General features: G+C 40.8%; 2 protein-coding genes across 2 annotated transcripts in view; one reads left to right on the forward strand and one right to left on the reverse strand.

The window, feature by feature from the left end:
* Nucleotides 1-2,290: 2,290 nt before the first annotated feature.
* LOC140937118 (Golgi phosphoprotein 3 homolog sauron-like) lies at nt 2,291-6,415 on the forward strand. The gene is made up of 3 exons (XM_073386650.1): nt 2,291-2,594; nt 2,673-2,919; nt 4,922-6,415. Exons 1-3 carry the CDS (start codon nt 2,409-2,411, stop codon nt 5,344-5,346), a joined length of 858 nt encoding a protein of 285 aa, XP_073242751.1. The 5' UTR covers nt 2,291-2,408; the 3' UTR covers nt 5,347-6,415.
* Nucleotides 6,416-9,131: 2,716 nt separating this feature from the next.
* LOC140938676 (uncharacterized) overlaps nt 9,132-26,179 on the reverse strand; it is a 29,625-nt gene continuing 12,577 nt past the window's right edge. The window contains exons 8-16 of the mRNA XM_073388172.1: nt 26,090-26,169; nt 25,490-25,535; nt 24,384-24,434; nt 23,600-23,734; nt 21,714-22,498; nt 19,064-20,436; nt 13,086-17,874; nt 11,387-12,145; nt 9,132-10,596 (exon numbers count right to left, since the gene is read on the reverse strand). Of these exons, the coding sequence (XP_073244273.1) occupies nt 9,892-10,596; nt 11,387-12,145; nt 13,086-17,874; nt 19,064-20,436; nt 21,714-22,498; nt 23,600-23,734; nt 24,384-24,434; nt 25,490-25,535; nt 26,090-26,169 (8,723 nt within the window). The 3' untranslated portion in view covers nt 9,132-9,891. The remainder of the gene's footprint in view (nt 10,597-11,386; nt 12,146-13,085; nt 17,875-19,063; nt 20,437-21,713; nt 22,499-23,599; nt 23,735-24,383; nt 24,435-25,489; nt 25,536-26,089; nt 26,170-26,179) is intronic.

Genomic DNA, 26,179 nt, shown 5'->3' on the forward strand with positions numbered 1-26,179 from the left:
CCGCGGCCGTCGCTTTTTCTTGCCGACAAATAAAACTTTTGAAGGTTTTTGTTTAGCTCTTGCGGGGAAATTTCTTCAAAAGTAGTTGTGAATTCATTTTGTATTTAAATTTAGTTTAAAGCTTATTTATGAACAAGTCAACCAAACAAAGTAACGCAAGACTTACGCTTAATTTGCATTTGTAAACAAAAAACTTTTTCACCGGTTTTATCGATAAATTCGAGTCAAAAAGACAAAGCTTTACCTGTTAAAACTTTCAAACCGGACTTCGTCACCTTCTTCGTGTATGTCGGGAACAGCTTGCTTGATTAGTTTTGAAATTTCTTTGTTTGTTACGGTAGCAAACTGGGAGGGCATTTTGCTCGCAACTTGCGCGGCGTCGCTCGCTCGGAGGAACTGGAGGTGAATCAGTGAATAGTGCAGAATATTCACTGATTGAATAGCCAATCAGAGCGTGCGAAAAACACTCTCCATTTTAGTGTATACACTTGGACAGTCTGAGAAAGGCTTTAAACTGATATCAGACAAAAACGAAACTTAAATTTAATTTGTTTTGTTATTTCTAAGAACCAGAATTGAGAAATGTATTGCTTGTCAACGGTATAGCTGACAACCTCGTCCCTAGGGCTTTTCCCTCAAAAAATGGGTGGGGCGCCCCACCTCACCCATTTTTTGAGGGAAAAGCCCTGGGGACGAGGTTGTATTGTTGGTTTTCCCATGACGTCACTAAAATTCAAACTAAAAAAACTATCGATCCTACCGAGATTTTTCTTTCACGATGCATCAGAGCAGCTGAAAACTAATTTTCATACAAATTTTCGCTTCCAAAGGGTTCTTGGTTTTGTGATAGAGTACGCTTGAATTTCTAAGCTTTTGCGTGATTCGGCATTTACATGACGGCCAAGAGAGTAGCCTCCCCGCAGACGTCCTTTGGGGTTCGTTTGTCGCGCATTCATTTCTCCCCCATCATGTAGGTGGTTAAAAAAATGAGTCATTTCAGGAAATTTTGATATCTAAACAGTTCACGTATTAGAAAAAATATTACTTTAATGTTTATGAGTTTATCGAAGAATAAATTCACGCTTTTGTAGCAAAACTCGGTAACAGATGTTTGTTCTTGGCGCGAGTCTTTGTATATGTACTTCCTTTCATTTCCCAGATTCTTGACTTTATCTATTGAACGGTTTTGATCTTCATGTTGATCTATTTTGAATGGCGTGACACTGAAAACCAGCAATAGCTGACCCTGTCGCGTTTTATGACCCATAGAAGGACAATAACTTTTGGAATCTCCGGTTAGGTCAAATTAGTCACGTTATACTGTCACGCTAATTTTTTTTTTTTTGGACGGGGGGGGGGGGGGGCGCAGAGGGATTGGGGGAGGCGTTCGTTAAAATACTGCTAATCGTTTCCTGCTTAGAATGGCTCACTTGCTTATTTTTATTCAAAATGGTGGAATTTGAAAAGTTACAGCCCTGATTTAAAAATGGTACTCATTTTTCTTGTTACGAAAGTCTTTCGGGGTACAATGTTCAGATGAGTTTCTTATGTTTAACTCATACAATGGTCAGTGACAAAGTGGTGGCCTCGACAGTTTGCACAGACACCCTCACCAAATTAGAAGTTATGTAAAATTAGAAGTTATGTAAAAAGTTATTATACAGCCCCGACTTAACTGAATGGTACCAGGAGCCTGATGGTACTCATTTCTCTTGTTACGAAAGTCTTCCAAAAAGGTAAAATGTCTCACTCTCTGACTTCAGATTCTATGTCACTCAATGGTCGGCGACAAGGTTTTATGGTTACCGAGATCTCACTCTGTCTTGAGCTGAAAAGTAGAAAAGGCCGTGAGAGGCCTGGCCACGAGATTATGGCTGCCGCCCTCCCCAAGCCCTTCCCTCATAAAAAATCGTTCTGTTGCAGCCCAGTTAGAAACGCCTTTCGGCGATTCTTGTTCTTTTCTAACATTAGATATTGCCTTTTCAAAATTTATTTGAAAATACTTCCGGGGGCCCGGGGGTACAATGTTTCGTGCAAGGATGTTTTGAACAGACAATGGAATTATCTTCCTGTAAATATTACTGGAAACTTCAGTTAAAGTGTTACAAATTCCGAGGATGAGGGATACATTATTGTTATTGAATATTGTCCAAATGTCGATGTTGCCTTAACGATATTTTGAGAGTCAAAAAAATGTGTGTAATTACTGAAGCAATCACTATACAGCCACATGTAGGGTGGGGTGGGGAATGCGCATCAATATTTACCCATATGTCAGTTCGGCCAGGGAACACAGCAAAAACCGGCCAAAGACGGCCATCTTGGACAAAAATAGTTGTGAAGTTTATGGTTCTTTTCGTTGTCTTTTCTGTACATCTTTCGTTCGTCGGTTCTTCTCTTGTCGCAAAATGGCAACGAGAAGGACAGGGCAACTAGTACAGCGTAGCACGGCCTCTAGTGGAATTTTACCCGAGGATAACCCGGACATCGAAGGTAACGAAGGTTACGAGAGCGACGAAGAGACAGGCGACAGAAAAGAAACTCGACTCACTCTGATGGAAGAAGTGCTACTGTTAGGTCTTAAGGATAAAGAGGTAAACGTTAGAAGCTTTCGTTTGTCCTTGATGTCGTTAGGTCTCTGTGTAATGAACTATTTCGCTCCTGATCGCTAGGGTTATACGTCATTTTGGAACGACTGCATTTCATCCGGTCTGCGTGGCTGTATGGTGATTGAGTTAGGATTGCGTGGAAGAATCGAACTCGAGAAGACTGGAATGCGGCGAAGGAGCTTGCTTAACAGGCGGGTTTTATGCAAGAGCGATAATTTAACTGGCGATGTACTTTTGGATGAAGCCTTGAAGCACATTAAAGAGACCGATCCCCCAGATACTGCGCAAAATTGGATCGAACTACTAAGCGGTGAGTAAGAAAACGTAATTATTCATGTCGTCATCTACTTGCCACCATATTCAATTTGTTAGAATCAAACACCATGAAAAATTCCTATCCCTGTCTTTTCTTACATTGCGTTTTTTCGCCGCATTTAGCCCGCGAAACATCCCGATTTGCTTTTAAACTTATTATTTGTTTCCGTTGCCTATGTTGAACATTTATGAGTTAATCCTGTGCGTCGATTACGTGTTGATAATCCAAAAAAGCTAAAAACTAAGCCGTTTCTGGTTTATGTTGTGCATTTGGATACTGGAAAGTACAGGAATAAGAATTTTTCTCAAGAGACTGAATTTTTGGAGGTTTTAGAACAGACTGTGGTCGGCATTGGATACGGTGAACGTGTCACTGTTTAGCATATATCTGTATATAATGTTTGCAGAATCAAAAAACTTTATTTGGTCAATTTTAAAGTTACGACCTATAACTTCTCTTCGTAGATCCTTAATACTTGTACCGCGTTAGTAACACTTGTTGAGACATTTTTGTAATTTGATTGCATTTGGGAAAATATTACAGACTTGCATGTGCGTCTGAAATTATTGTAGGGGAAAACAGTAGCTTCTACAAAACTCAGACATTCTTTCAGCTTGTTACACAAATTCCTTCTTAACTGCATCCATGTGACATAAAAGGAAACCTGTGAGCGTGTATCCAGCCGTTGAAGATACTTTAAAATTGGTGTGCATCAAATCAGGACGTGATCATTGGACCTATTTGAATTTTAACGAATTACAGTGTATGTGATTGCAGTCACATGAAAAATGTCACTTTTCAACCACAGTAACAGACCAAATGACATCTTGAAAAATTGTAATGGTACCCCAGAAAATTTAAAAGTAAAAGCAGGCAACAGTAATGTTTCCTTTTAAAAAAGAAGCCTCTTTTACCATCAGGAGTCTCAATAAAAATTGAAGTAGCTGGCAGGTTTGAATAGATTAACCAACTGTATCAACAAGGGGCCATTATCCCCTTTTTTCTATGGTGGGCAAAGGGGTTTGGTGGCATGCTTCCCCAGAAAATTTTGACACTCCAAAGCCTTAAAATGTGATTTTTAAGATTCTGGGGACTAAACTGATGACAGAAGAGTGTATCTCATTCAAGAAAATGCAGCTTTCATCCATCTTTTGATTTATCAGTCACACAGTCAATTCCTACAATGATAACTAAATTATGTACTTTTGCACATAAACAAATTCTGTATAAACCTGTGAAAAAGTCATAGTGACTAAAATATAGTGTTCAGATGACTGCATAATGTAAAACTAGTGGGCCTTTATGAAAACACATCATAATTATGTTTTCATTCAGATTTTACGATATATATATTTTTGTGTACAACATTATTCAAACTAGTTGCTTAGTTGCTTGTAGGAGCTGACTTCTATGAGCAAAGTAGCTGATGCATTTTATTGGCCATCAGTGCTTTTTGAAACCCCTGATCTTGATCCACTAACCAAGTGAATTTTAGCCTTGTTGTCATTTTGTTAGATGTGCTGTGGTGCAACTTTGAGACTGGTTCAAATTATATTTTCCTTTTAATATTTCAGTTATTATCATCCATCACAATATCCCAAAACCTTTGAAGTAAAATTTGCATTGTTGCATTTGATTATTTCTCTTGAAATTTTCATTTGTAATAATAATAATAATAATAATAATAATAATAATTTTAATAATCATCATCATTGTTAGGCAAATTATTGCTTTTTATATTTTGTTATCTTTTACTATGATTTTTATATTTTAAAGAATTTTGGCAGGCAAAAAATAAAATTTGGCTAAACATTTCTGTGTTGGAGTCAAATCGATCCTGTCAGTAATTCTTTGGAGTCGTGGATATATTTTTGACTTAAAAAAATGCCAAATTTGCTGTATTTTTTTATCCGTTAGTCCCCCCTGTAATTTTTCTTGTTGCTACATGAAATTTAGTGTAGTATTCTTGAACATATTTCTTTTCTTTTTCCTGCAGGAGAGACGTGGAATCCCTTAAAACTTAGATATCAGCTCAGGAATGTGCGTGAGCGACTTGCAAAGAATCTTGTTGAGAAGGGAGTGCTCACAACGGAGAAACAGAATTTCCTCTTGTTCGACATGACAACACATCCTCTTGTGGATTCAGGTCTCAAACAAAAAGTTGTAAAAAAAGTTCAAGATGCAGTCTTATCAAAATGGGTGAATGATCCTAATAGGATGGATAAAAGAGTGCTGTCATTGATTTATCTTGCACACTCCTCCGATGTTTTGGAGAATGCATTTAATCCTCTCTCTGATGACGATTATGAACTAGCAATGAAAAGGGTTCGAGATCTCTTAGAACTTGAACCCGAGGAGCAAGCACAGAAGCCAAATGCTAACGAGGTCATGTGGTGTGTAATTTCAGCTTTCATTAAATAAATGGGCTGGACTAGGTAGGACCAAGCAACTTAAAGGTAATGAAATCATAAATAAGGTCATTGCCTGGGCACTAATGAGCTGCTGTATTAGACCAGAATGCTGACTAACTTGCAGTTTAGTCTTAGAGCTCATTCCTATAAATAACGTATTCACTGGTTATTAGTAGATAGCATTGGTTTTTATGGTAATTAAAAAACGACTCAGGAGTTTTGTGGAGATTCTCTTCTTCCATCTGTGATGCTACACATTTCTATGTTATCAAAATAATGCTGTGTAGCTGTGGCTTGTTCATAGGAAGGAATGTGAGAGGGCTTGTGTATCAAATCAATTGAACATAGAATAAAAATGTTAAATTACACCTCACAATGGCTGTTTTCCATCCATCTTATATACGTTAAGAAAAGTAGCTGCAATAATTAAGTCCTCTTCGCTGTAGCTGGAAATCTTATCAATGCCACCCCGAGTTTGGTAATAGTAATACCGGTCATTAATAACTGATTAGAGTAGATTAAAATGTATCTATTGTTACCTCTCCAGTTTTCTGAGGTATTTTTGACAAATTTGTGACATCTTTGATCTTAATAATGTCGACATGAAAATTTGGTTGCATTGACCAGGTATTTGTCTTATTATGTTACTATAAAGCTGTTCTAAACTGTATGATAACAAACATATTATTAAATAATTATTTGATTGTGAATATCATTCTTCCAGGTGTCACACACACCACTGAAATGCTTAGTTGTGGACTTTAACCCTGAACTTCCATTAAAAAGCCTTACGTTTTTGCCAAATTAGTTGCTTTTCGGCACCAATCTTCTTTTGATCCAAATTTTAATTTCCTATAAAGTACAATCATTCTTTAATAGATATCACTGAAATGGTAGATACATTTTTTGTGGGTACTGTTTGTTATGACTGGGTATTGAAGGTGAGGAAGTGAGATTTGTTAACTAATGATCTACTTTCTTGGACGAAAGGATTATTTTGATTGTCTATGTTCGTTTTGAACTTCTTAACATAAAACAGGAAGTGCTATTAAAAAATATTGTTCAATGTTATCTCTCAACATTTGTAGTTCATTTGTCCCAAGAGGGTATCAAGTAATTCTCTGTTTAAATATGAAAGTCATGAGGGCAATTCCTAGAAAAAAGATGTACACAGGTCTGTATGATGTGGTATATGCCAGAGAGGAAACTAAACCTCTGGTTAAGACTATGCTTTCTGCAAGCCAACACCAAAATCTATGTAGTGGGCACGAACCTGTGTTTTAGGATTTGAGTAATTGTCATGATTGTCGATTTGCGAATCATGTTGCAGGGACTTTCAACACACACTTCTGGTAATTCATCGAGTCCATCCGAGGCCCAGAACAAGGTTCTCTCCACTGTTTCGGAGACGTTTACAGTGAGGGTTAGATCACATCCAAGACTTACTAAGGCTATTTATATATGGCATCGTTCATTTGCTTAAAAAGTTAATGTCACAAGTGTAAAAAATGTGTGTTGTTCACAGTAGAAAGTTCAATGATTGAACAGTTTGGTTGAGGTGTCCAAACAATACTTCCCTTCTGTTGTGCAAGAGGGTTCAGGGTTGTCACGAAGATTTTAGGTGGGGAATCAATCAGTGAAGGGTTTCTTTTGGTTCTTTTTTTCTTCTATTTTCCTTTGAAAGTAGCCAGGGGCAAGATTCATAGTAGCCGGAGGAAATCCCCAGCCCCCACCTCTTAATTAAAATTAATCATACGGATGGAAAGCTCTCCAAGTACAAACTGCGGCTATCTTGCAGCTTCATGTACCGTACTTTCAACTGGCAAACTTGCTCTTGCTAAATATGTGTTTTGAATATCATAGAGCAGCCTCGGAATTGGGGCACTCGAATCGGGGCACTTGGAAGATTATCCAATCACAATGTTGTTTGAAAACAAGATTCACAAGTTTTGTTACAAATGGACTAGTAACATTCATAAATATTTTGAGGGTTGTTTCGTGAGAGGTCAGGTATGTTCTAATGGTTTTTTAAAAAGTTCTCAATAGTTGCATTATCACATGCATAGTTCAACCTTGAATTTCCTGGAGAATCTATTATTTTCAAACGACGTTGTGATTGGATAATCTTCCAATTGACATGGTTCAAGTAGTCGCACTTTAATATTATCGATATATACTAATTTCAACATTTGTTTTAACTTTCAATAAATTTTCATTTCTTGCTGTCCAGTGGCACTGAATAGCTACAAAGTACTATCTTTTTCTTGAAGGGTGGTTTTTTTTTAATAGTTCAAAGCTGGGTTAAGATAACCCAGGGTTAGTGCGAGATTTGAATTCAGACTTGAAAGCTTAAGAAGCATGTTAGTTTTAATTCTTTTTGTCTACAAGCAGATGGTTGGATGTTCTAAAAATTACATAGAAAATTATCCGAGAAAATGTTTTGAACATAAGAAAAAGAAACCCTGGTTAAGCGCTAATCAGCCTTCAAACAACTGGGCCCAGGCCTTTATATTGGGGTTTGACATCAGATGAGATCTATAATCTTTTTCAATTGATGCCAACATTGCAATACGTTTAATTTTTCTTCAATTAATGACGTCTGTACTTACAGTGTTAAACTCTTCTTTGTTCATTTATTCGTCGGTTGTTCCCGATCGTTAAACAATAGTTTTATAATTGGTGACATTTTGTAATTGGCAACATTTTTGTCTGTTAAAACTGCCTGGCCAAACCATGGCCAATTGACCACTCCAGAAATATCATAACATGCCATAATGCTCTTTGTTTGTCACTCTAAAATTTTGCTTAAGCATTGTCTTCAGTTTCTCTTGGGACTTAAAAGGCCCCAAGAGAAACTGAAACAATTCTTATGCAAAATTTGGGGTGACAAACAAATAGCATTATGGTATGTTATGGTATTTTCTGGAGTGGTGAATAATGGGGTCTAAATGTCGAACTATATAAAATGAGACAAAAAAGGGTTGAAAGAGTAGATGGGCAATATCGACAAAACACCAGTAAAAAATTAAATAATTTTATTTACAGGAAATCTCTGATATCATTTTAAAAATGCTTAGTTTTGGGCGCGCATCCCGTACACACCATTTTCAAATAATAAGTCAACGGTTAGCATTTCATAAATGACTGATTTAAACAAACCCTAAATTATTACTGCTCGCAATGCAGGAGTATAAGCCATATGTATAAAATAAATAAATGCATGTGTGATAGATGATATCTGTACAACATTTAACTGCCTGAGGTGATAAAACATTATATATGATTATCTAACGTACAATACCTTAAAAATTACTGAAAAAAAAACTAAAATGTTTAGAAGTGGCGTGTCAGAATATGTCTACATTTGACTGTTGGTCAGAAAATTTCTATACATTATATTTCTATAAGTTAAAAATATTTTCATCAGATTCTTCAAAAACAAAAATTAAATGCAAATTTCATTTTAAGGTACAAAACCAATGAGATGCAAATATTCTTTTAACAATCTTAACGCCACGAATACACAAGTTGCGGCACGTCAACGTTCCTGAAATATATTACTAGATTACACTGTCTAGAGCGTTTTCACATGACGTCACGGCGGCCATATTGGTGTTCTAAAACAATAAAACGGCGGCCTTGTTGGTGTACTAAGAAAATCCTGTGGGAGTTGAACTCTTTTCTCATGTAAATGCTTTCTTTTGTTCCGATAAATTAGCATAGATCCTGGCCACGTAAAGCGTTTTCACTTACGTGGCCAGCATCTATGCAAATTTATTGGAACAAAAGAAAGCGTTTGCATAAGAAAAGAGTTCAACTCCCACAGGATTGTCTTGGTACACCAACATGGTTGCCGTTTCATTGTTTTGGAACACCAATATGGCCGCCGTGACGTTTTGTGAAAACGCTATATTGGGCTACGTACAGAAAAATCCAGATATGTTAGAAACCGCAGACTTTTTTTAACACAAATTGTCTTTCCGTCCACACGAACCCCGTGAATCCTAACACCGAAACCGCATTGTTTTGAAACCGTTCTCTAGATGGGCTGGGTTGTTCAAGGCAGGGTTAAGATAACCCAGGGTTAGTGCCAAATTTGAATTCAGATATGAAAGCTTAAAAAGCAAATTCAATTTAATCCCTTTTGTCTACAATTTGATGATTGGATGCTCGAAAAAGTCAAGAAAAATTTATCCAAGAAACTACTTTTAAACAAAAGAGAGAGGAACCCAGGTTTAAATTTAACCCTGGGTTAATACCCCATCCACACAAATCCAGACAAAACATATGCAGTTTTAAAACGAACGAATCAACCTTACCTATACCATGAAAACGGTTAAGCAGCTTTAGCATAATATTTTAAAAAATCTTGTAATGTCAATTGTCCACTTCAAGATAATCTACCAAATTATGCCTACTTCTGCACAGTGTCTGTAAAACTGAATACACAATACCACCAAATCTAATCACATTCAATTGCCATCCAGGAAAACCGTTTTCCCCTGGAAACGTAATTAACCTAAAGTACTAACAATCTTTCACTTCAGATTCAGTGCTATTTCCGCCGTATCTTCATTACCACCGGTCCATAAGGTAATCTTCTGATCAGTTCAAGGGCGTCCACGCTCGTCATATACGCCACTCGCTGTCCATTAACTTCTAATATCTCATCTCCTGGTTTCAGTTTTCCACTCCTGCCAGCGACACTGTCTTTAAACACGTAGCGCACATGAATAGGGGCATCGCCATACAGCGAGTCCTGGCCCCCACCCAAAGAGAACCCTAATCCAGAAGCCCCCTTTTCCAAAGTGATCTCAGTCACGTAGGGTCCCTGAGGAGCCTTTTGAAGCCTTTCCTTCAAACTCTTGGAACCACCGTTAGAGAATAATCTCTTCTTAAGGCGATCATACGTGGAGCTCTCTCCATTCTGTTTAGTGAGATCCAGTGGTATTTTTTCAAGAGTCGGCAGTGTGCTGTTCGTTGTATTTGCCAAGTTCTTTTTCTTGGTCATCTCCTCTTTTGTTGGCCAAGCATCTGAGTCTGAGAAGATCTCCCTGTTAGCAGCCAATCTCCCGTGGTGTTTAGATCCCACCGGTCGGCAAACGACAAGTGTGACCCGATCGGTGGTGTTTTTAAGGAGAGTTAAGGCTTCCGTGTTTGTTAATCCTTTAAACGACTTGCCGTTAACAGACAGAAGGATGTCACCTTTCTTGATGAGTCCATTTTGAGCTGTCACGCTATTTGACAGGATCTGACGAACCTGAAAACCAAAATAATAAATAAATACAATGAAAAAGAACCATTATTTACCAAGGACAGTATTCATAGCCCAAAGGCAAGTGGTGCAGAGCAAATGGCTGAAACAAATATAACGAAGGTAAAGGGGCCACGTCACACTATTTGCTATCTTTTCAAAAAGCCAATACTTGTCTTCGCATCCCCAAAAATAATGTTCCAGTTTTGTTATTTCAGGCTATATTTAGGCATCGAAACTATTTCATGCTGCCTCTTGCGATGGATGGCAAAGATGGACATGGATTCGTGAAAACATTAAGCCAACGTTTTCAAGTTTTAATGCTACGCCAGCAAAATCACCAAAACAATTATTATGGTTAGTGTTCCATGATGAGTGTTGTTTGATGTCTGCTTTATATCTCTGTAGGAGCATTTTGTGTATGGTTAAGGGCACTAAGAAATGACTTCAGCACGGAATTGACCTAAAACTGTGCCATCCTTGTGGCATAGCCCCTTGAAGAAACCCAAGTAAAATTGCACCAGGCAGAATTGTTGACTGAGATCAGCAGAGGTCCGAACTAAGGAATAACGAGCAAAACTCCAGTCTTGAGAGTCACAAAAATAGTTTTTCTCCTATCAATATCCATACATCATTTAGAGTAAAGGTAATGAGAATTTCATAAAAAGATCACCAAAGGGAAAATCCTTGATCTTTTATCAAATCCTCCCAACCAACTGTTTAAAGAAAAGTATGGAGATCAGTTTGGAGAATTTGCATGTGGATTCAGGGACTTAAAGGGTTAGGAAATGCTCACCATGATGTCATCGTAAGGTGTGTCAACTCCACCGCTAACGCTCATCCCTAATCCAACGCGACCATTTTTCAGGATTTCTACAGTAAACACCTCACTTTGTGCGTCACTAACAGCCCAGCTCACGCTCTTACTGACAGACTTGGGCTCCTCCTCTTCTGTGGCATCACTGTCTTCGCCTGGAATGCCATCAATGACAGTCACGGGTACATCATCTTGACGCAAGTTGAGAGTTGGACTCTCACGCTCCAGATAAGCAGGGACGTACTCCTCGGGCTCGTCAAATGAGCCATACAGAGACGCGGTGGGAGACAGATCATCACTGAGAGGGGAGCCAAATGAAGACATGCTAATTACTGACTTGGGGCGTTGGCCTCTCTCGGGTGGTGGGCTGAAGGACAATTCTTGCGAGGTCTTTGAAACTGTGCTGGACTGACGGGCTTGATTCACTATTGGTTCTTCAAAATCTGAAATTCGCCTTCGTTCGGCTTCCAGTTCAAGAACATTATTGTCGCTGTTTTGCTTTCTTGCCAACGTGAGTTTGACCAACGGTGGTGTGTTCTTAAGAATGTTCAACGCCTCACCATGAGTCACTCCTACAAGACACTGATCATTCACCTGTAACAGCTGGTCCCCTATTCTTAGACGGTTGCAATTGGCTGCTGGAGAGTTAGGTGTAATATCCTTGATGTAAAGCATCCCAAGGTGGGTGTCTAGCCCACCAACAACCATGAGGCCTATCGATTGCTGTTCTTTTAGAAGCTGCAATGTATGGACACCGATCAACATAGGTTACTAGAAATACTTCGATGAATCCCCCTTTGAAGGAAATTACTATCTGGATAATATTTCCTACCCTGGGCCAGGGGCAACCTAAGTTATACAAATGCAGGCCACTAAGCAGTGGTTTAATGTATGACTTTAAGTTTAGTGTAAAACCCAACTTCTTATTTTGTGGACTGAAATAATTGAGTAAGAACATAAATACAAATACTCATGAAGTTTTAATCTAGATTGCTCGACACTAAAATTGATAAAACCGCTAACGATATTTGCGCTGATAAAACAAAAAACGGCCAAAACGTTGCCACATTTTTCTGAAATCCACGTTCAACTTTATAATATTGCACGTTATCCCCGAACTACTTTTTACATTTATTTTCATTGACTATGCTCTGCATCAGGGAGCTTAACAAAAGACGTTTTTGAGCGATGCACATAAACCGGGAGTGGACTTGCTGCATTCTTGGGCGGTGCTTTTGCTCAAATTTTCCGGCAAACAGTGGCCTGTACACAGACGTTGTTTTATTTTTTTTTTTCGTTACATCGGCGAACGCCCAAGAACCAGCGCGGAGCTCGAGAAAGAAAAATAAAGAATTATCTTCTTCCCCCACCTCTAGCCTCTTGCGCTGGCGGTCAATAAATCCCCTGCGGTTTTTATTTTTTTATCACGCCGCTCGACGGACTTTGAAGAGAAAATAGAGGGTCTGTAAAGAGGCTAGGCAAACCGTGTCCAGAAGAATAAAGACACTTAGCAATACAAGTTTGGTAGCGGCGTATTAACACGGAGAAGGCCTCACTTCCGCTTGACGTACGTCGTTGAAAAAGGTCTTTGCTTAAGATCCTTATTATAGTTTGGCGATAATTTGTCAATAAAAACTAGTTCTCAATAATTTGACAAAACAAAGTTCCTTTCGCCTACCTGCACCTCGATAATCCCTTCATCTACGTCAGGCTCCTGATTCCTACTGTTGATCAGTTCCTGTAGGTTTCCAGTATGCCAGTAATTTGTCGCATCGGATCTCGCTTTGGAGGGGTCCAGGTCTAGGAACAATTGAGGTAGAGAGGATGATCGCCTTCGCATCGGCGGCGGAGGACGTTTGAAGCTAACAGAGGCGGGAGTTTTCGGGTTGTCTAGAAACATTTCCTGCTCAATATGGTGGTCCCCAGGCGAGAAACTAGCACTTCGCGCAACCTTGATACCATGCATAGGCAAGCCATGATCTTCTTGAGTTGAACTACATGTTTCGTCCCATTCAGACGAGAAGTCTGAGCTCTCTAGGTCGTCACTGTTAGATGCTTTGAGAGGATCAGAGAGATGTTGCGCAATCAATGGCTCTTCTATTTGAAAGTTTGCATTTTCTTCTTTGTAGTCAGTCTGTGAGAACTCTGATTGGTATTGCGAAGTACCCAGCTTGATGTCATCTTCAGTATCGTACTCATCTTGAGCATCTTGCCTTGATAAGGAAAGCTTGGAAGCATCCTTATTATCCTCTGTCTTCAGAGCAAAACCAGTGGGTACTGGAGGTAACGGCTTCATTTGCCTTTTCGTGACAATCTGTAATCCAAGCACTTCGTTGTTTTCCACAGGAATATCCTGACCAACGGTTTCCCGTATTTTATTGTCGTCATCTAAACTTGGACTTACTGCGGCAGAAACGGGAAGTGGGGGCAACGGTTTGAAATGCGGTTGATCAGGCAAACTGGGACGATCCTTAGTGTCGTTTTTCAAGTACAGAGGAGGGGGCTGTGGTTTAAATCGCGGAGGACCTGGAGAGTTAAGATAACTAGATACTTCATCGTTTCTTTCAGCACTTGACATCGTGTTTGTCTTCAACGATAATGGAGGTGGAACAGGTTTAAACTTTGGAGGCCCAGGGGAGTTCGGACAAGCAGGCTTTCTATCATCCATTTGCCTCAGATTCGCATTTCCATGTAACACCAAGGGTGGTGGCACAGGTTTAAACTTCGGAGGGCCTGGAGACGGCGGATTCTCATTACTATTTAAGGGCCCTTGTATTTCTAAATCATGTATCTCAAATCCGAGTTTCTCCGAGGTGTTGGGTGCTCCTTCTATTCCTTCAGCATCAGAAGAAGGAGCGTTGAAGTTTTGTTTTAGTTCTTCTAAAGTTCTCTGTTGTTGGTTGTCTGGTTTGCTATCCAATTTAAACAACAATGGCTTCCTTGGTACGGGCGGTTTGGAAGTCAGTTTTTTTGGCAACTCATCGGCAACGTTATCTTTCTCGTCCTCGTTAACACGGCTAGTTTCATCACGGGTCCTGACAGGAGGTATTGGGAGTGGCTTAGTTGGTTTTGATGTATCCAGGTCAGAATTAACAGAAGGGTCCGCCTCAACTTCACATTCCACTGCAAAGCCTGTGGTCTGTTTTTCACTATCATACAAGGCATTTTCTTCTTGAGCAAAACGATGATTTTCTCCTTCAGTTTGGTAGGATTCAGTTGGCTCTCTTGAGACTACATCGTAAATGTACACTTCGGCATTTGCTACATGATCGTCTTCAGTATGACGAACAGAATCATCTTCAGCTGACATTTCGGATTTGTTGTTGTTTTCTTCAGACGGCAACGGATGATTATTCAGCTCCAAAGACGTTTGTGGGTGTAAGGCTCTACCTCTCTTTTCTACAGTCTCATAATGCTCACTTCCATCCTCGCCTAGTTCGTTCTGAACTTCACCTTTCATTGCGGACACCTTCTTTACTGAGGGGGGAGGTAAAGGTGGCGTGGATCGTGGTAAAGAAGATCTCTTCGATTTGGAAAATAGTCCTCTTGGGGGTGACACTGATCGACTCCTGTCACCTTGACGACCCCTATCCCCGCGCTCTTTAACTTTGTCCCGACTCTTGCTTCTACTGCGAAACCCGAAGAGTTTCTGAGTCCACGACCGCGATCGTTCACGTCCAGCTGGCTTTTCATCAAATGATGTGTCTGGTGACTCGAGATAATCCGGTTGCTTCTGCTTGTTTTTATGGCTTTTAGAGAAAAGCTTTTTCTTTTCCTTAGATGGCGAGGTTATCTTCTGCTCCTTCTGATGACTGGGTACAGGCTGCTGTGATGAAGGAGCAGCTTTAGGGTTGATGTGAGGCATAGAAGGAAGTACTTCTACGCCTAAACCTGGTGGAAATGGTTTCCTAGAAACGCTACCAGTTTTATTCTGGGCCCGAGGGGCTGTAGGAACAGGTGGGGCTGGCCTTCTATGCTTGATCACCTTCACACTGTCACGATCTTCACTCTGCTGTTTTGATAACCTACCAGGCACACCTTGACGTGAGTTTTCATTAGCTAAAGAACTGCTAGAATCAACAGCAACAGCTGCAGAATCAGAACTGTCGGCGACATCACTTTCGGGAAGGGAGCCCTCGGGCAAGTCTGTATGCACTGGTGGTGATGCTGTAACAGTGCCTGCCACGAAGGTGTTCTCTAATGGTTCCCTTTCGTTATTTGCTTCTTGAAATTTAGAAATTGTTGGTGCGTCCTGAACCTCTCTAGTGGGTGATTCCTCCGGGACAATTTCTGATAATGGTGCACGTTTAGATGAATTCGGGCTGCCACCTTCGCTACTTTGCTCATTTCCTGACCTGGACGAGTCTTCTAAGCTTAATATTTGGTCCAGTAGAGCAAGCTCAGCTTCTGCCGATCCAGCCTCTGACCACAGCTCCATTTCAGGGGGCAGAGGAGGTGGTGACATTGCATCCGAAGATTCAGTGACAGCAGCATCTTCTTGTGGACTCAGTTGCTTAACTGAGATGTCCACCGCAGCCTTCACGTCAGGCACAGATGGAACGGATGATTGGTTTGACGATTCAGAAAAGGATTCCTTGGCATCTGTCTGTACAAAATGTTTACGAAATGATTTCTTCTTTTTTGGACTAGGGGATGAACGGGAAACAGCTCTATCAGTTGAAATTCCGGCACTTTGGTCCTCCAACTGAGATAAAAGACGTTTTTGTTCCGTGACGTTCGTTGGTTGAAATCCATCAACAAAATTTTCTAAACTCTGCACAGTCAAAGGTGACATTCTAGGTGGCGGGGGAGCAGGTGGCAAGCTTTCCATGTCATCTTCGGGCGGCTCAACATGTGTCACTGATTGTGAATTATCGTCAAACCCTACTTGGACTGACTGAGTTAGGGCGTTATTGTGATCATCACCATGCTGGTCAGCCTCGTCAGAAGATTTCCGACCCTTCTTTGACCTTATTCGTAAAGGTAATATCCTTTTCTTGGAATTCTTCCGTTCTGGCTTGGTTGGTGCTGGAAGGGGGCTACTGATGTAAGGCATTTCGTGATGTCCATGCGGCTTTGTTTCAGAAGCTCTGACAGACCAACTTGCAGACCTATTGACTGGTGACCTTGGGGGCGGAGGAGCGGGTGGTAGGCTGGCCATATCATCATCCTGGACATCTTCTGGTTCAATTGACTCACCACTACGTTGATCATCAACATCTACTGCAGAGACGGTGCCGCTGAAAGAAGGAGAAGACGATCTGAGTTCTGATCCTGATAGAGTGATATTTAATTGCTTAACCTTCCTTGCTTGTTTGGGAGATTTTCGTTTAAACCAAGGCGACTGACTTGTTGCGGAAGAGTTTGAAGAAACTGTGTCTACTTCGCAGTTAACACTGCACTGACTCTCTACTCTTAGTGGGGAAGGGGTACGGGACGACCCTGGGAGGCTTTGAAGGTCATCGTCAAATAACCTTGGTGGCTTGGGCGGCAGACTCTCAAGGTCATCGTTAAACAAGCTTGGTGGTCTGATTGTGATAATCGGTTCTCCATCCTCAGGAGCATCGTCATAAAGCGCCGTTTGTTCGGGTTTTGACGGAGAGGCCCCTAATGTGCTTTCAGTATCATCTCCAAACAAACTAGGGGGTCTAACTGGAACCTGAGGCTGAGTCTCTTCAGGCGGCATTACAGGCTGTTGCTGAAATCTGGGTGATAATTCTGCAACGTGGAACGGTTCCTTGTTGACCGGTGAACTTAACTTATTGACAGGCTCAGAAACCACAGGACTGACAGGAGGAGCCTGTGTTGATCTCAGTTGAGCATCCTCGTCCTCAGAATCATCGAGCACTGGCAAATTGACACCTTGATTATCAACAAAGGCATCATTAAAGAATGACGGAGGGCGCAAAGAAATGTCTTCCACGTCGTTATCAAGGACAGGCTCATCTACAATCAGCGACGAGCCTTCCAACTGCATGTCGTTTACCGGAACTGGGGGCGGTGGGACGGATGGAGGAAGATCATCAAACTCAGACACTTCCAAATCACTGTTTTCCACGGCAGATTCACTGTCCTGTGCTTCAACCACTTCCATATTTCGCTGGGGTGTGCTACCATGCGTTAACGTCTCATCCGTACTCCGAGAGGAAGCCACGTTTGAAAATATTTTACTGCCTAGGTGTGGAGTTTCTTGCAAGACTAGTTCCCTTGGTAACTCCACCTGCGTCTTCAGGAATGTGTTGTCTAGCAGCGAGTCAGGTTGATATTCTTGTTCCACTTTAAGTTTTGAAATAGACACTTCATCATCACCTACGAAGTCTTCATCAGCATCAGATCGAGATTTTTGTCCTGCCCGGGCTACAATTCTGACATCTCCTCTCGGGCAGTTTTTGATAATGCTTTGAACAACTTCAATGTCGAGTCCTTCCAGTGGCGTGTCACCGATGGACAGAAGCACATCTCCAACTCTAGGATGTAAAATATGCGACATTCAGATAACAGAAACAAATAAGCCTCAGTACTTGGAATGTATGAAACGTAACTTCAACGCTTTCTTCGTCACGATAGAATAGTAAGTGATAAAAATACGGCCGCGGAGGCCCGATTAATGAAGCCAATTTCAAGAAAAATCCTTACACTTTCTAATGAAACGTAGCAGAAATTAATAACTTAACCTGGAAATAACTGGTGCAATTGCTTTTTTTTACAAAAAATCTTAAGTGATTTAACAGGAAAATATAATAAGCAGTTTTTCATAGCGTGCTACATTGCGTTTGATATTTGCCCAATAGAAAGTTCATTACACTTGTCGAAACGGTGAAGGGGGTTCAGTAGTTCTAATACCGTGGGTCGAGTAAGAAGGTTAAACAGGAGTCGAAGCTTAGATCTTGTGCTGTTGCCCTTTAGCGTGCACAAATTTGAGTGTTTACTCACTTTTTTATCTTTCTATGATAACTGTTCTCAGGGAACACAAGATGATAAACTTCGATATAGGAACGTAATCCCATATCAAGCTATACCGTATTTACTCATCAATGCCGCAGAAGGAAGCAAGATTACCAATAACTGCCGCCCTCGAATAAACTCCGCGTTAATTTGGGGATTTTAAACAAAAACTGTACTCATTACAGCTTTGTAATCTACATCATCTAGACAACTTTAAACATCTTACGGTTTTTCATAATATTTACAAATGATTTACCGTAATTGTTGTCGGTGATTTAAGAAACGTGATTTTGAAGTAAACACCGCCCTTGAATAAACGCCACATCGGAAAAACTTATAGTTTATCAACGCCGTGGCGTTTAAACTAACCTACGTGTCCTATTTCCTTTGTAGTAGGAGACGTTTGTACAGCGGCTATGTTTAAACGAATAAATATGGTACCCCTGAAACTTAGGACACTTATCTCTTTTTAGCCTGAGAAAACCGCCAACATTTCGCAACGCCACCACTGGTTTGCTCGCGAAATGACGTCTGAGAAACGAGCGCAGAAATTCCACACTGATGACGCGCCACTACTGACGCGTCATCAGTATGGAATTTCTGCGCTCGTTTCTCAGACGTCATTTCGCGAGTAAACCAGTCGTGGTGTCGCGAAGTGTTGGCAGTTTTCTCATGAGTTTTCTCAAGCTAATCTTTTTTTTGTGACGGTACCTGATATTTCCATCTCTTCCAACCATTCCAAACGATGACACTTCAGTCACCAGAACTTTTCTTTCACCTGACAAATCCACTTTGACACCCAGGCCCCGAAACTTTCTTTGGTATGTGATAACAAATGGGACATTTTCAACTCGCCTCCCTTCTACTGGCTTAACAGTGTCGGCTCTTTCAGCGTCTTCAACATCGAATGGTAATACTGAGCTTGTAATATCCTCCCCTGGATGCCTTTCCTCCCACTTTTTATCTCTAGTATCACGTCCAGAAATCGGAGCCGTGTTCACCGAGTGCCCTAATGACAAGTCATTATCAACACCCACTACATGAGATGGTGTAGCAATACCATTGATGGCGGGCTGTTTATCTTTCTCACTCTCAAAGAGAGGCAAGGTAGACGAAGGTGACGCCAGTAAATTTGTTGATGAAAACGGCGACTCCGTGATGAGCGCATGTTCTGAGGTCAAAGTATCATCTTTGGTTTCCATATTCAAACCCAAAACATCAGTTTGGTTAACAAAAGAAGAGGTATCCAAGAAGGCCTCATCATTACGAGTAGATTCTACATCACTTGTTTCTTGGTAAACTTCAGTGCTAAAAAGATCCTGTTCAATTAATTCCTTCATTCTCGGGCTAAGTTCAGGAGGTGGAGAAACAACGCGAATAGACGACATCTGCAGTTCGTCTTCACATTGTACTATATCTCCTTCAGGGGGAGGTGATGGGGGCGAAAACGGTGGCACAGGAGAAGAGGTGGAGAAATGTTGATCTAAAAACTCGTCTCCATCTAAAAGAGGTGGAGGTGGCGGTGAACAAGGCAAAGCTGGAGGATTCCCTAGCACTGTCTCATCTTCATCACTTCCTAACTCAATCTCATCTGATTTGTTTGCGGATTCCCTATTTTGTCCAGTCTCTGAAGACGCATCTGAGTAGGAAACATCGTGCAACTCCTGTAAATTGTCGATTTGTATCCGTTCCTGTCTTTCAGTAACACTACTGTTGTGTGAGGGTACAGAATTGAGAAGAAATTCATCACGCTGAGATTCAAAACTGACTGGAGACAATAAGGAACTGTTAGCAGAAGGACTATCTTTAGACTCAGGAAACCTGCTCTTGACTTGTGTATTTGTAGAAGCCTGAATGGTGGAATCCTTTTTTGTATTAGTAGAGGCAGTGGTTATTTCTTCATCCTTTGCTAAACCTTCTCGTAAAATAACAAATGTGACGATTTCCATTGGTTTCTTTAGCAACTGTAACGCCATTGAATGCGTTATGCCTTTCAAAGACACCCCATTAACAGAAACAAGTCTGTCACCTATGTGGAGCTGGCCATCCTGTGCACACACCATACCAGACAGCAATCTACGAATCTGCGAGGTAAGACAACACAGAGCGATACATTCTGAGTGCAACTGTCTATTAGAGTACTGCAATGGCGTAAAATGCAGGTATTCCCTTTCCAGTCACGAGACTGAGACTGGTCAAGTCCAGCATTCCCTTTTTACTCTGTCGAATCAAGACTCTGGGGGACTGAAGCGAGAGAACTGTTAATTTTTTCTCTCGGCCAATAAAACTCTCCAGTCCTGCCGAGCCTCTACTGCGCTGAACAAAAAGAGACTACCCACAGTCTAGGCATTCGCTTTGCTCAATGCCAAGGTGCTCTCCATATCCACACAGTAATTTTTAAGGAGTTATTATAACTCCAAAAATGGAGTAAAATTTTAGGTACAGGATAACCCCTTTTTGGGGTTACTTTAACTCCTAATTTAACTCCAAATTTGGGTCATTTTTACTCCTGAAAAAGAGTTCTTTAAGTTAAAATAACTCCGAAAATGGGGTTATTTTTACTCCTTACATGGGTTGCTTTTACTCTTTTTGGAGTTACTTTAACTCTGGAAGTGGAGTGAAAAATTTAGGTACAGGGATAACTCCTTTATGGGGGTTATTTTAACTCCTTAATATCTGGGGTGTTTTTCACTCCTGAAAAAGAGTTCTTTAAACTCCTTTTTGGAGTTAAAAAAACTCCCCTCCAATAAAACTCCACTGTAAGGAGTTAAATTTACCCCACTAAAGGAGTTATCATAACTTCTTAAAAATAACTGTGGCGTTTGTGCTCAACAGGATTTTCGTTTTTATGGTTAAAAGTCAAACAGCACAGGGTTGGGAGAGGCCGTGGTGGGGAGGGTCTTTTACAGCAGAGATTTCATATGAATGACGACCGGTGGGAGGAGAGCAACCTTGACCAGTTACAAACGTGGTTTCCAGAACAGTGAAAAAAGCCGAGCAAAACTTTTGTTGGTGGGTGCCCAATGGTGGGGGCTAGTACGGGTGTACTTTACCGATTAACAAACGCCACTGCATGCAAGCGTTTTCCAAACAGTAGTTTTCACAGGCTTCCATACATTCGTTTATGAAAGAGTTAACCGTCTTTGAACATAGTAATAAACTAACCTAAACATGGCTTCATAGGAGGCCACTCAGCCCAGGTCGCAGATAGGTTTGCATGGTGTGGAAACAGTATCACTTACTAGGAAGCGGATTAGGTTGTCAAGAATAGGGAATAAAAGGTCTGGGATAGGTTAGGGACTTCAGAGTTTCTTCAAAATAATAAGGACAATAAAATAACACGAATTGAAAGCCAACATACCTGAAAGTACCCTTTCAGTTTTCCATAACTCGGCACCAAGGAAATCCCAAGCGTTGAGTTACTTCCTTTTCTTATACTCACAGTTATTTTCCTGAAACCGCTTGGAATAATTAAATTATCTCCCAGTTCATTTGTTAATTTGACAGATTTGGTGTGAGTTACATCGGGGTTGGTGTTCGACGTATTTCTGGCGGAGGAAGGAACATCCGAGTTCATTTTCGTTTCCTGTATCGTTCTTATTTCCTTCCGTTTTAATTCCTGTGAAAGAGATCCTTTCTTGCGAGAATCGTCTTCGGGTTTAACGTTTGGATGCTTGGAAGATGAAACACCATCCACTTTTGCAGTATATAGACGTTCACCATTATTCATTTCCTGTTGAGCAGTTTTTCTATCTGGGATTTCTTGTTTACCAAGTTTCCCGTTCTGCATTTCTTGTTTAACAGGTTTACCCTCTATTTGCGAGTTAATAATATTATTTTGTACATCCGGGGTAACAGGTTTTTCTTCTTGCAACTCTGGTTTAACAGACTGTCCCTTATTTCTCAAGCTAGACCTCCGTCTATTCTCAGGAGGTTTGGGCAGAGGCGTAGGTTCATGAGGGGGATTTTTTGGGGAAGTTTCCTTCTTCCTTTCTGGTACTTTCGTAGAAGGAGCCTGCTCAGGTACTTTTCTTGATCTCCTGATTTTCATCTGCGTTGTGCTCGGTAAATCTTTGAATATCTTAATGACATCTTCTTGGTCCATTCCTCGCAAATACGTACCATTTACTTCAATAATTTGATCCCCTGAGGAAAGTAACAAAGGAAGGCTCAAACATTGATAGAGAAGCTGGAACATATTTAAAACGGAATGAAAGTTCTCGATACAAGCTCTTCCAGCACCCCAATCAACACTGCACCCGAGTCCCTTGGTATATAAGTTAGCATACAAGAACTCTCTCCAGGGCAGTGCTTATCAAGTTGAAGGCAGGAACTAAAGAAAACAACGCTCAGCTCCCGTTTTGTGCAGAAAACAAGACCAAATGCCTTAGTTCTATCAGGAAACTTAAATGGTATGGAATTGAATTGAATTGCCCAAGAAGGCCCTATTCTGTTTTGTGCCTTACACTAGCGTATGCATAAAACACAGATTACAGTTAAAATCTTGGACATCGAATTTTGTGCGACTTATATTCAGGGTATCAAGCTATGGTCATGATGGTTGCACCACGTCCCTACATAAGCAATAGTCTTTACCGCTGGATCTGATAGTTATTCCCGGGCTCAAATGTTTGCGACAAACGGAGTAATGAAATACACAGTAGTTTGTGGTCAAATAAAAGCCGCTGACTGAAAGTGTGGCAAAACGAACGCTGGAACAATGCCGGACTTTCACGGGCATTTGAGACACCAAATGTCAAGAAAAGCTTCTAGAACTCAATGTATTTTTGGGATTTTAGCGTGGGGTTCCAGTGTACTGAGATTGCATCTGTGTAGAGTTTTCAACCACAGCAAACACAGTTGAAAGGTAAAGTACACAGCTTACCAAAGATTTAGTGATTTAGTTAAAAGCATGTTTTTGTTTTTATGTCTACAGTTGCACTTTATTTCCATCACACTTTATACTTTGTCGTTATTCTCAGTTCTTAAACTATGATTCTTCCCGCTTCGACCGAATGCAACACCTGAATCGGCGCTCCTCGTCTTAAGAATCTATCGTTCACTTTATCACGATTTTTGTATAATTTGCGTCATTATACATCAGCCTCCCAAACCAGACTTGTAAGTTTTTACTTTCTTTTTTCTCTGATAGATATTTGCTGTTTAATTTCCATGTCCAAATCCCTACACATTTTTACGAAACCGATCAGTCGGCTCATGTCCGCCATTTTTTGAGATGAATCTTACCTAACTTCAACCCTACTCCCCTGGGGCTTGTTGCCAGGGCAGCCGCTCCTCCTTCGGTGACAGTCTTGATTGACACACACTCAGCAATAGTATTCCCTCGAGACTTGTCAATTGTGACTCCCATGCCAAGCCCACCTTATAGAACGTAAGACAAGACAAAACGCAGGAGTGAGGATGACAACTTTCCCTAGCTTACTTGGATAGAGACCTTTAGATTCTAAGACGAGTACGACTACGAACACAAGATTTTCTCTCTACTAAGTAGTGTGCACGCGTGAACCAGCTTCATTTTGGCGGGAAAACGTGATAGCTCTCGTCATTCTACTACAATTTTTGGTGAGAATGTCATAGTGATGGAAACAAGTCATCACATGTTGGATTTTTTATCATTTTGCTATCGGGAGAGGGCTCAAACCTCTTCAATAAAAATAATCTTGCTAACTTTTCTGGTGAAAAAAAGTACAATGAAGCTTTCCTGGAGGTGTAGTTTTTGAGGACACCCGAAAAAATCCTCGCAATCGTCCTCGTCCTCGTATCCAAAGGCCTCTATTTTTATAACTAGGCCAAGGCCTTGCGGGATTTCCGCCAAAAAGAGTATAAAACTATGCCCCTAATGGCAGACAAAGATGCTTCGAGCCAAAGGAAGGCTCATAAGTTTACATCAGAATTTTTTCACGGAAAAGAAGACAATATATTATAACCCAAAATAAGTTGAATTGACTGAAACTGGCAGATTATACATAACATCACTGTAATAATGAAGTTTCAAAGTCACCATGCTAACCTGTCACTGGTTTTATAACAGTATATATGTCCTCAACGTATTCATCGTTATCTGAAATGAAAAATGGCGTCGTGTATGTTATATCTGGGTCCTCTTCCATACATTTTTAAAAATGGGGAGAAGAGTTTCATGTCTAAAGGGCTATTTACATGGACCTGAGGGAGGAAGATCCTAGAAGCGCGGATCATCTCAGTGCCATAAGTTTTCTGTATTCAGTTTACATACAAAGGGTTGCACTTGTCCTTAGCGCTAGGATCTTCTTAGCTGACAGGTAAGAAGATCCTAGCTCCATGTTAACTGCCTTCGTTAGGAAATCCTAGTGTACTAGGGATAAACCAGATAAAAATGGCGGCAGGACGTTCAGTAGGTCATCGCGGAAATAAAGGCCGACAATTTCATCCAAGGGAATGTTACATGTACCAAGCGCTGTGATTGGGTGACAATGACAATGGACGCGTGATCGAAACACTTGATTTACAGTTTAGTGGAAAGGTGAAGGCCCATTCGGCAGATTAGATAACATGTAAACCAAATCGCTCTTTGCCAAAGTTTTTTCTCGCGGCCTCGCCGCCTGTTGGTTCGGCCTTCGACCGCGCATGCGTCAGCCTCCTCGGAAGCATCCGCCATCGTTTTATAGGAAGTGCTGCAAATAATTTTCCTTTTCTTCCTAAAAACAATGTAATTGGTAAAAAGCAGTCTGCGAATATAGCCATTTTTCTTTGCGAGGTGTCTGTACTAGCTCTCCAGTTTGCTGGTCATTTACTCCGGTGGTCGAAGGATGATGACGATGAAAAGGCGGCCATTATTCTTTGATCCTTTCTACAAAACCACACCCTCTTATTGAGGCCTTAAACATATCACAGCGAAGTTGATGTCGTCCTTACAAAAGTAGAAACTTCATTTTCCGAACCCTCGGTTTTTCGATCCTCCTGATGATTCCATCCAAAACTAACTTCTCTTCCCCGGCCAAACATAAGTTTGTCCGCGATTTATCGTTTTTCGCACTAACTGAGAGGAGCATAAGAATATCGGGATTCCACGGTAGTTTTGTCAGGTTGTTCATATTCTTACACTGGAAGTTGAGAGACTATTTCTACATAGCATACCTGTTTCATCTGTAAAAACATCGTCATCCAAATCAGTAGCTTGTTTCTGCAAAAAAAAGAAGAGATAACAATGTACAACAGTATTTACGGTAGGACATAAAGAAGTGGCAAAAGAGGGCAATGATGGAAAAGGATCACTTTATGGACATGATATAAAAGGAAATTTGATTTTTCGGATCGAAACAACAAGGCGGTGGAATTGATTAGTCATTAGCGAACGGCAAGCTCACTACTTCTAACCAACAACACATGTTCAGGAAGAACTTATCGCCACCGGCCTGAACACTGCTAGAAAACAGAGGCACAGGGGGTATTACGTTCATATACGCCGGCTGATAACGCTACTAAGCTTTTACCAACTAACTAATCAGGATTTTGCACGCGAGCAAGCTCTCCATTTAGGAGAATCGCGCGAAGTCACGCGAGAGCAGCAAGAGAAAGGAGACGCGAGTGCGTGGGGCTTCGCTGCACGTTCGCCCATTCTCTCGCGGTTCGCTTCGCAAGCCATAAATGGAGAACTTGCTTACAGGCTACCCAGTCTGAAACGTACAAGGTCCTGTGATGACACAGAGGGAAAAAAATGACTTCAGTTTGTATTACCTTCTCTTTGCTTTTCTTGTTTGGTTCTGCGGAAAGCGGTATAAGAGGTTCACAAGATGCAGAAAGGTTTGTTATATTTTCTGAAAAATC

This window comes from Porites lutea, chromosome 5 (genome assembly GCF_958299795.1).
Source record: "Porites lutea chromosome 5, jaPorLute2.1, whole genome shotgun sequence".
NCBI classification, from domain to species: Eukaryota; Metazoa; Cnidaria; class Anthozoa; order Scleractinia; family Poritidae; genus Porites; species Porites lutea.